The sequence below is a fragment of the Bombyx mori genome, chromosome 6, assembly GCF_030269925.1.
Source record: "Bombyx mori chromosome 6, ASM3026992v2".
Classification (NCBI taxonomy): Eukaryota; Metazoa; Arthropoda; class Insecta; order Lepidoptera; family Bombycidae; genus Bombyx; species Bombyx mori.
In genome coordinates, this window is record NC_085112.1 from 2,436,838 (window position 1) to 2,447,914 (window position 11,077).

Consider the following 11,077-nt stretch of genomic DNA (forward strand, 5'->3'; position numbering starts at 1 on the left):
ATTTTTAAATGACCCCAGTTCACCATGGTGTTTCCTGAGCGCTATAGCGAGCGATGCTATAGCATACTTTTCTTCGAATGAGGTTCCAAATAATACTGAGCAGTAAGTGGGAATGAGTTGCTCGCTCCGGGCATTTCAATATTGCAATAATTGTAACATTATAGTACCTCTTGTAAAAAGGAACATTTAAAAAAATATATATTAAAAAAAAAAGACATGCCCGCTGAGTTTCTTGCCAGTTCTTCTCAGATTTGATCAGTCTATATAAGTGACGGTAAACAGTTAAGATGAAAAGGTGCAATTCAAACTTACCGTAATTCTCTGTGTAGATTTTTACAAAATTCTTCCATCAAAGACCACGCAATTATTTAATTATCTTAGAATACACTGAGTATAATTGTTGACTATAAATTTGATAAGAGAAATTTCTAGTCAAGATGCCACCCATCGCTACGATTATACACTCTATGACTACCAAACAAAATGCATGATAGTACAAGTCGAGTTTACAATTCGATCGAATGTAGGTACTGGTGGTAGGACCTCTTGTGAGTCCGCGCGGGTAGGTACCACCACCCTGTTTATTTCTGCCGTGAAGCAGTAATGCGTTTCGGTTTGAAGGGTGGGGCAGCCGTTGTAACTACATATACTGAGATCTTAGAACTTATATCTCAAGGTGGGTGGCGCATTTACATTGTAGATGTCTACGGGCTCTAGTAGCTACTTAACACCAGGTGGATTGTGAGCTCGTCCACCCATCTAAGCAATAAAAAAAAAATAGGAGGAAGCCTGAAAGAGATGACCACACAGATATTCAATGAATACGGTCTCTCAGGGAGTCGGAGTTCGGCGGTGGCGAAGTACGCGTGTACCCGGGACGCATCGCGGGCGCTGGCGAGACCTTCGTGACGGTGCCGTGCTGCGGAGACGACACCGTCTCCGACCTCATGGCGGCCGCTCTGGAGCGCTTCGGCCTCAACCCATGCACCGCCTCCGACTACCGCTGTTCCGAGATACTGCTCGATCGCGGCGGTGAGAACTGCAACTGTTCGTGTTATTTTTATATATTTATACTTTATATTTGTAGCATTAATATTTTTATTAACAATTTCATTTATACTAAAAAAATCGGTTGTCTGTAAAGTCGGTTTACTGACGATAGTTGAACGTGACAACGTCATAAGAAAATACTGATGGAATGGTTTCATTTTTCAAAAGAAAATTACACTCGAACTGACTACGGCGTTCCATGATCGCGTCTTTGTTGTCGTCAAATAATTGAAGAAATTTATTGCCAGTTTAGCCACATGATCGTGGAACACCTCAGAGCGAGGTAACGCCGCATGAGTCATGTTTTTTCGTGCGTGCAACCGGCTCCATCGAATTACAAGACGTTGTCACGTCAAAACTGATTTACATTTAATTCACTGGAACGATGCGCACAAGATTAACGTAGGCTGGAATGCTCCATATACATAATTGCCTTCAGCTCATAAGAGTCATACCAATTATTATCAAGAGGATATTAAGAGGCGCCTATTGTCTTTCCGATAACGAATTTGAATCTAATACATCAAAATCAAGCTTTTTACAAACAAACAAAAACTAGTACCTAGTCGGTTCGGTAACATCGTCTAGGCTATTTCTGCCGCTAACCTGCTCCTTTGGAATTTAAGCTTATCAGACCATAAATCGTGACCAAAATGTCTTGTGAATCCGTACGGATAGGTACTCGTACTACCACCACCCCGCCTATTTCTGCCGCGAAGCAGTAATGCGTTTTGGTTTAAAGGGTAGGGCAGACGTTGTAACTATACTGAGACCTTAGAACTCATATCTTTTTTTTTATTGCTTAGATGGGTGGACGAGCTCATAGCCCACCTAGTCTTAAGTGGTTACTGGAGCCCATAGACATCTACAGCGTAAATGCGCTACCCACCTTGAGATATGAGTTCTAAGGTTTCAGTATGGTGGCAAGGTGGGTGGCGGTATTTACGTTGTAGATATCTATGGGCTCCAGTAACCACTTAACACCAGGTGGGCTGTGAGCTTGTCCACCCAATTAAGCTATAAATAAATAAATAAAGTTCCTATTAAAAAACTCTTAACAAACGCCATGAAATCTAATGGCGCCTTCAAACGTTGCATGACGACAGTATCGGAGCGCGTTCTGGAAGAGGAGGAGCGTCCGTGGCGCATCGTGGTCCGGCTGGCGCGCGAGTCGGTGCGGCGCATGGAGCTCGCGCGGTTCTACCTGCAGCCGCGCCGCGACCCGCACGGCCCCACCCTCGCGCTCTTCGTGGCCTCGCTGCCGCCCGGCCTCTCCGAGCGCAACTACGAGAACATCTTAGTCGAATTCCTAGGCACAGGTAAGCACGAACAGACTATATCGCATATACGGTACACGTCCTTACGGATCCATCAGATCCAATAACTCTTGCATTAGATACCTTCAGCTCTAGCACTAGGAGCAGACTGAGGAACCCCGGTAACCGTACTCGTCGAACTCGACAAAGAGGTCGACGTGCAACCTAACCCATGCATCAGCTCGCTGAGTTTCTCGCCGGATCTTCTCAGCGGGTCGCGATTCCGATCCGGTAGTAGATTCGTTCGCGAAGCAGCTGCACTTGAGATGTTAGGTCTCCTTCGGAGGCGCTCGGGCAGCTGTTAGCAATTCCCATCCCTCCTGGCTGAGCCTTTGCTCGCCCACCTGTCCTGGTGAAACTGGAAAGGCCTCCGCGCCACCAGTAAACCTTCAATCATAAAATAAAAAAAACATACGGTGCTATAAAGTCACTTATCCATTGGCCCACTGAGTTTCTCGCCGGATCTTCGCAGTGGGTCGCGTTTCCGATCCGGTGGTAGATTCTGCGAAGCACTGCTCTTGCTAGGGCCAGTGTTAGCAACACTCCAGCTTGAGCCCCGTAAGCTCACCTACACGTTAGGGCGAAGCTGATATAGCCTCTCAAGGCTATCAGCATAAGTCGGAAAAAAAATAAAACTTATGCAATTTTTATTAAAACTGAACTGAGTATGAGAAAATACATTTTTTAATACGCTTTTATTAGCTTCAAACGTATGTATGTATGTTTGTAACGGAATCTTTGAACATGATTTTGATTTTTGACTCCCTTCAAAACGTCGGATTAACTCGAAAACGAAATTGACGATAACTCGAAAATTTGGATTACTTTTTTAACAGAAAATAAGTTTACATCGATCGGGCCGATCTACTACGAGTACGGTTCGATGGTGATAACGTATGAGGACGCGAGCAAGGCGGTGCGCGCGTTGTACGCTCTCAGAGAGGCCAAATATGAAGATAAGCATTTATTAGGTAAGACCTTTTTTATAATCGCCTCATTTCTATTGTTCCTATCTTCGTTGCCCCATAAAATTCTAATTTACAACCCATTAACTCGTAGAGAATGCACTATTGAATTACGTTCACTAATTTGTACTATATTGTGCATTAAATTTATATTATTTCTTTATATTTTCATGATAATTTGTGCGAAAACATCTTCTCCTTCGTGAGTGTTCACGAATAACAATCTACCTACTGATCTATTTAACGTCAGTGGCAAGGGTGACAGTTAGATATAAGTAGAGGCAGGCGACGGGACAAAGCAAAAGCCGCCGTCGCCCAAAACACATCTTGTCGGATCCCCCGGGCTCTTCAAGCACCGGTCACCGTGCGTCAAAAAAGAAATCCAAGAATATATTTCCAAGAAAAGTCTCCAAAAAAACATTGAAACCAAATAAACTTATTCAAGCATCTGAACAAACGCGTCGTTTCCCAGTTATGCTCCTGCCCAGCATCGAGCCCACGATGGTGCCAGAGGGCGTGAAACCCCTGCTGGTCTTTGTCAACGTCAAGTCGGGTGGATGTCAGGGCCTGGAGCTCATCTCCTCCTTTAGGAAACTCCTCAACCCTTACCAGGTGTTCGACCTTGAAAATGGAGGTCCTTTGCCTGGGTAAGTTGAAAGATATCTACTCCTTCATTACATTAATCAAACTACATAAATCAAACATGACCGTAACTATATTTTAATTAATTTTCGTTGATTTTTGTCTCAATAATATCAGTTTACTTGATTATAATAGCTTTTTTTATTGCTTAGATAGGTGGATGAGTTTACAGCCCACCTGGTGTTAAGTGGTTACTGGAGCCCATAGACATCTACGACGTAAATGCGCCAACCACCTTGAGATATCAGTTCTAAGGTCTCAGTATAGTTACAACGACTGCCCCGCCCTTCAAACCGAAACGCATTACTGCTTCACGGCAGAAATAGGCAGGGTGGTGGTACCCACCCGCGCGGACTCACAAGAGCGGTCCTACCACCAGTAATTACGCAAATTGTAACTATTCACAAATATTTTTATTTATTTACCATTAAATTATTAAAATCCGTTTATCAGGCTGTACGTGTTTCGTCACATTCCCAACTACAAGATCCTGGTGTGCGGCGGTGATGGCACCATAGGCTGGGTGCTGCAGTGCCTCGACAATGTCGGCCAGGACTCGCAGTGTTCAAATCCACCATGCGCTATTGTTCCACTTGGCACCGGTAATTTGCGATCAATTCATAAATGACTAGCTGTACCCGTCCGCTTCGCTGGGCATTTAAAATTAACATTATTATTTCTCAACCCCACAAAGATTCTCATCATTAACGCCCCCGCAATTGGTGTAGAGAGTCCCAACACTCATATAGATATTAGCCTATCTATTAAGTACATGTATTTCCTACATGGATACCAATTTTCAAGTCAATCGGATTCATGGTTCAGTAGTTATAACGGAACATCCGTAAAAACCAGATTTATATAATATGTATTAGTATAGATATAATAAAAATAAAAAGCTGGCAAAAGCTGGATGAGAGAATCCGAGGATCGTGCTCAGTGGCGAGCAATTGGAGAGGCCTATGTCCAACAGTGGACTACTATAGGCTGAAGATGATAACGATGATGATGAATTAAAATCCCTCCAATCAACGATCTCGAGGATTTTGGAATGTATTGGCACTGGAAACACACACAAGACAAATACAAGTACAAAATCCCTCGATTCAGTTATCAGTTATCACTCGACCAATTGTCAAGATTTTTATTATCTACTAGCTGACCCGGCAGACTTCGTATTGCCTCAATCGATAAACAAAAGACCTAAACTTTTGTATAAAATAAACTTAAAACAAACAAAAGGAATTCGTCCGACGGGGGACACATCAAAGGAAAAACAAAACTGTTATTTTTATTTACTTCCGAGCATTTTTATCTACCTTTTAAACCTTCTCTGGACTTCCACAAATAATTCAAGACCAAAATTAGCCAAATCGGTCCAGCCGTTCTCGAGTTTTAGCGAGACTAACGAACAGCAATTCATTTTTATATATTATTATCTATATTAAACAAAATCACACAGCTTTCTTATGTGATGCATGAACATTAAATCCTGAGACAGTTGTATTATTGACAGAGCTGTTCCACCCACCCTTTAAACCATGGCTGCTTCGGTAGAATTTCCTAAAACCAATTAAATGCTAAGGCCATTAGGTCACCTCGCATTTACAACATTTTTTAACCCAAGTGTTAAGACGGCGCTGGTGTAAACCGCATTTTTTCTCTCAGGTAATGACCTAGCTCGTGTTTTACGATGGGGCTCCGGGTACACAGGCTGCGAAGACCCTCTATCCTTGTTGCGTGATGTTATTGATGCCGAAGAGATCCGTCTCGATCGCTGGACCGTCGTTTTCCATCCCGAGGACAAGCAAGACGAACCAAAAGAACTATCCAAACAGCTTCCTGGTAAGTGCAGGCATGATCATGAGTCCCAACTAAATGTCTTCAATGCGGGAAGTCATCATTTGAAAGGCTGAAAAGTGATTTGGGAAATAGGTACTGTAGATTTTGTCCGCTGAAATAGCATCGTATAACAAAATAAAAGCCGCAAACATTACAATTTGCGTAATTACCTACTGGTGGTGGGACGTCTTGTGAACCTGTACGAGTAGATACCACCGCCCTGCCTATTTCTGCCGTGAAGCCGTAATACGTCTGTTTGAAGGATGGGGCAGTCTTAGTGCTTTAAAACTGAGATTTAGAGCTCATGTCTCAACATGGGTGACGGCATTAACGTGGTTAAAACCAGGTGAGCCCTGCGCTCCTCCATCCATCCATCTAAGCAATAATAAAATATTAGTTTATTAATTATCCTACTGGCAATAAGTACCTACTAATCTCCTGAGATCTAAATTAAACTAGAAAAAATAATAATATACAAAAAGTAATTTGAAAACCTATAGATAAACTATTCTTGGATTTAACAAAATGTACCACTCCTTCCACTTGTATTCTATATATTATAAGTCCTTCGTGTACCTAAACTATAATAAGCCACGTATCGAATGATTACATCATAACATTGCAGCATCTGTGACCACAGGATCTCAGAGCGAGGACAACTCGCAGATCCTGGTAATGAACAACTATTTCGGGATAGGCATCGATGCAGACTTATGTCTCGATTTCCATAACGCACGTGAGGAAAACCCGAACAAGTTCAACAGCAGGTAAGTCGATTCAAGTGTTTAGAGCAGAGGCGGATTATCCGTAAGGCAAACTAGGCACGTGCTTGGGGGCGTGTAGTTACAAGGAGCGCGTTAGCTCAGAATTTTTAAATAAATAAAGAAAATAGCATATCGACGATTAAGAACTAAATGCTGATCTATAATGTAAATCTATAGGAGATTATTCCTATTTGGCCTATTTCCCAGAGCAGAGAGGTATCATGAATTTCGATGTTCGTTCTGTCGTCCCTCTTGATTTCTTCACAGTTATAACGTCATATTTCATTCGCGCATTAGCGTAAGTACAAGGGTCCCGGTCTACTAAAGTCTAGGGTTTGATGATACAACGTCATCATAATGACAAAAACAACTAGTTAAAATTTATAGTATTATTATGGCCATTTATAGCCGGTACAGGGGCGCCGATAAAGTGATTGCCTAGGGCGCTCTGGACCTTTAATCCGCCACTGATTAAGAGGAAGTAAACCATTATGTTCTAGAAGGTCCGTAAATACGCCAAAGGATTATCTTTCGAGTTCTTTTTATTCTATAAAACAGTTGGCCGAATTGACTAATTTTAATTATACCGTCACGCCGTAACTATGAAAGAAACATTAATATTTCAGGCTGAGAAACAAAGGTGTTTACGTGAAGATGGGCTTGCGTAAGATGGTGGGTCGTAAGATGTGCAAAGATCTGCACAAGGCGGTCAAACTTGAAGTGGACGGTCGACCTGTGGAACTGCCAGCTGTCGAGGGAATCATCATACTTAACATACTTAGGTAAATCGCTATTGTGGAAAAAAAAATGGATTTGGTTGGCTGATGCTTTTTATCGTACATCTTGAAATACAATTCGTAGAAACGTCTTGGTGGGGATTGGCAACCACATAAGTATATCACGTATATCCTTTCTGTCTATCTACACTGAGTACTGTTGGTAAGAGGAATAAGAGCCCAGACGTGAATGTTCACCGTGTAGTCAATTCATAATTTGGAATTATGCTTTCTGCTTTAAATGGAAAATCGGCCACATGACAAGAAAATACATGCGCAATGATCTTGGTAATCAAGCACTTGGTTAAATGTAGACTCAAGGCAAAAGTCAATTGAAGAACGGTTACAAAAGTATTTGGGCCAGTCGCAGATTGATTAGATGGTTGGAACTAATCTCCTCAACGTTACACCTGGAAAGTTCACATAGTAACACATAGGTATAATCAAGCAGATACTAATTGATGACTTCGCTACAGGATTGATAGGCGTTTGATGTTTCCTTCAGGTCTAATCGTAGACGTCATTAAATTACTTTTACGATTTGATTTCGGGTTTTTTACTGTCATTATTTTATTTCCGACGTGATCGTGACCATGAAAACTGTAAAGCATTTGAAACATCGTAATTCGTAAAAGTACTTTTAACTACTTTGTACGATTTTGAATCTACACATTCTTAAGCCGATGTCGGATACACTAAAAGGCGCGGTGTGGTATAAGGAAACGTTAAGGAACCTATTTTATGAAATTACATTTGGAAAAATGTCTGGTGCAGTTGGGGTTCTGGCGCAAACCCGTGGGGTCCGGAGAAGGACGACCAGTTCAACAAGCCGAACCACTGGGACGGCATGCTCGAGGTGGTCGGCGTCACCGGGGTAGTGCACCTTGGACAGATCCAATCCGGTCTACGCGGGGCGATGCGGATAGCGCAGGTATGTACCAGCGTGCCCTTCTTCCTCTCAGGAGGCGCCGGAGTCCGACATAACCCGGTCCGTTACCCCCCTCGATCGGGTATCCGTAAATGGATTACACAACTCTAAAAAAAAGGTATGTATGTATAATTTGGTCCCCTCTAGTTATTTGAAGGCGCCTGAGTCTGACACAGCAAGGCCCGCTATTTTCATCTATAAATCCGTTACTTTTCTAGCGCTGTTTAGTGTCAACCAAATTACTTATTAACGAAACCATTACAGGGCGGACACATAAAAATCAACCTCAAAAGCGAGATTCCGGTGCAGGTGGATGGCGAACCGTGGGTGGCAGCGCCTAGCGAAGTAGTGGTCCTCAAGTCAGCTTTAAAGGTATCCATCTCAGTCTAGATTATCCAGTAATGTATGCTCCTGCGAGTTGTTACCTAAGTTTCGCAATGAGGTCTAATTCAGTCATTCGCGAAACAGCTGCTCTTGAGTTATTAGGTCTCCTCTGGAGGCGGTTGTCAGCTACTAGCAAATCCCTTCCCTCCTGGCTGAGCCTTTGCTCTCCCACTTGTTCTGGTGAAACTGGAAGGCCACAGGGCCTCCAGTAATCCTTTCTTTCAAACCAATCAGTCTAAAGTTAACAGTATTAAATTTGATTATTAATACCCCGCTAAGCTATTAGTAGATATTATAATGTCTGTAAAAAGTTCTGTGTCTGCCAAAAAAATCATGTCCAAATCGTAATGTAGTCCGGATAAACAGACGAAGACAGACGAAGAAACAAACCACTACACGAGTTCAGATTTTTTTTAAATTTATTTAGATACTTGCAACGACTCGCGGAGCATACCTACTCTAGTTTAACTTTATCTCGCAACAATAATGCATGTTTTCGCTTGCCGATATTTATTTATTATATTATTTATTAGAACCCAAATTACTTTTGATCGGTATGCGTTTACATACCATTAAGTCAGTCCGTTACGTTCTGAAAACAATTTAATGACTAATTACTTGTTTGAAAAACCACGCAAACGCAACAAAATTGAAAAAATGTTTTTGTAAAATATAAATTGGCTTGATAGGATGATTTTAATGCCAGCACATGCGAGAGATTTCATTTATTTTTTTAATTACTTTAAATTTTTTTATCCCAATCTCACCGAACGCCCGAGCACTCAAACTCCACTCAGCACCAGTAAACCATTAGTACGCATGAGGTCGTCCTACTGAACGCCTAGGGTTCCGTAGTACGGCTTCAGTCCGCCACCGGTCCACGGAACCCGGCGCACGACACGCTCAACCCGTCACGTCGTCACTTCCCTCGGGTCAACGCGGTCGACGCCATTCGTACGCTTTCAACTATTAGCCCGGCAGCACATTCCCAAAACTTCGGCAAAAATTCTGACACGCAGCGTAAGAAGGTCTTCTGCTAAAAGTCGTTGTCGGAATTTTAAAATTATTCGAAGACCCGCTCTTAAGCATATTTAAATCGATCTTTCGCACCAAAAAATTAGAAGAAGAATAATTAGGGTTGTCAGATGAGAAGAAAATAATCTGGACATTTTTGTTAAATAAGTTATTGCTGGAAAAATACTTCAAGTAAAAATAACGAAACAAATAATAAAGGAAGGATAAATAATTTACTCTTGGTTATTAATAAATTATTAATTTGGTAGTTAATAAATTCCCTTTTACTTAAATACGGTCAATGGAATTGTATTCGGATAATTTTATTAGTAAAATAACGAGCGGATCTAGTGTTGCCAACTTAGTGAATTTAAAACTAAGCCCGATCGTTTCGACCTTCCTTTTAATATAATAGAGTACTAATATTATATTTAACACTGAATATTAATTTGTAACAAATAGTGTTTGTAGTAAATGAGAAGTTATACTCAAAATAGAGTATCTCAATCCAGACCTTTTCTTGCATAAAGGTAAAATTGAAAAGAAACATCTAAAATCCGGCAAAAATACTATTTGCATGATGGATGCAATTAGGCATATTCTAAAAATAATAATATACTACACGTTTTACTGGCGGTAGGACCTCTTGTGAGTCCGCGCGGGTGGGTACCACCACCCTGCCTATTTCTACCGTGAAGTAGTAACGCGTTTCGGTTTGAAGGGTGGGGTACACGTTGTAACTATACTTGAAACCTTAGAACTTATATCTCATGATGGGTGTCGCATTTATGTTGTGAATGTCTATGGGCTCCAGTAACCACTTAACACCAGGTGGGCCGGGAGCTCGTCCACCCATCGAAGCAATAAAAAAACATAAAAAACATGCTGTAGTGAGAATTCAAATTCTAAAAAATTGCAGTTCGAAATTATTGAAAGTCAATAACGTGTTTCCTTCGTAAAAGGCGATTCGATCTAGAAATTTTAGGTGCATTTATATATTTCATATTTTACTACTTAAAAAGTCGGCAACACTGGTCGGTTCGTTAGAAAGAAATTGCTAACAAAGTGCGAGGTCTAAAACGTCTTAGTAAAAAACAGGCAATTTCTTGCAATGTGCGGCCGGCCTTAACCCTTGAATTCGCCACATCGCTATTTCAAAGTGCTACTCACGACATTAAAAAGCAACCTTTTCTTTTATATAGTAATTCCATTGTTGTATGATCTATAATTTTAAATGTATCTTGATATCGAAAAATAGAATATTGTATTCGGCAGTTTATTTTAACTACGGTTATCTAATTGTTACAAGATTAGACTAAATAGGCGAATTCAAAGGTTATGCTTTCGTGGCTCGATCTTTCCACTCGGCATCGGCACGTTTCTACTAGTTTCGGAA

The 11,077-nt window shown here is 41.3% G+C and overlaps 1 protein-coding gene across 7 annotated transcripts in view; it reads left to right on the forward strand.

The window, feature by feature from the left end:
• Nucleotides 1-11,077, forward strand: part of LOC101737944 (diacylglycerol kinase theta) — a 61,008-nt gene that overhangs the window by 47,702 nt on the left and 2,229 nt on the right. For 3 of the 7 annotated variants that reach the window (XM_038011504.2, XM_038011501.1, XM_038011505.2), the window contains 10 exons: nucleotides 836-1,047; nucleotides 2,157-2,369; nucleotides 3,203-3,337; nucleotides 3,804-3,978; nucleotides 4,427-4,575; nucleotides 5,642-5,818; nucleotides 6,441-6,582; nucleotides 7,206-7,361; nucleotides 8,130-8,286; nucleotides 8,548-8,655. In XM_038011504.2, coding sequence (XP_037867432.1) covers nucleotides 836-1,047; nucleotides 2,157-2,369; nucleotides 3,203-3,337; nucleotides 3,804-3,978; nucleotides 4,427-4,575; nucleotides 5,642-5,818; nucleotides 6,441-6,582; nucleotides 7,206-7,361; nucleotides 8,130-8,286; nucleotides 8,548-8,655 — 1,624 coding nt within the window. The remainder of the gene's footprint in view (nucleotides 1-835; nucleotides 1,048-2,156; nucleotides 2,370-3,202; nucleotides 3,338-3,803; nucleotides 3,979-4,426; nucleotides 4,576-5,641; nucleotides 5,819-6,440; nucleotides 6,583-7,205; nucleotides 7,362-8,129; nucleotides 8,287-8,547; nucleotides 8,656-11,077) is intronic. The other 4 variants (XM_038011502.1, XM_062668953.1, XM_038011506.2 and 1 more) reach the window with 2 other exon arrangements.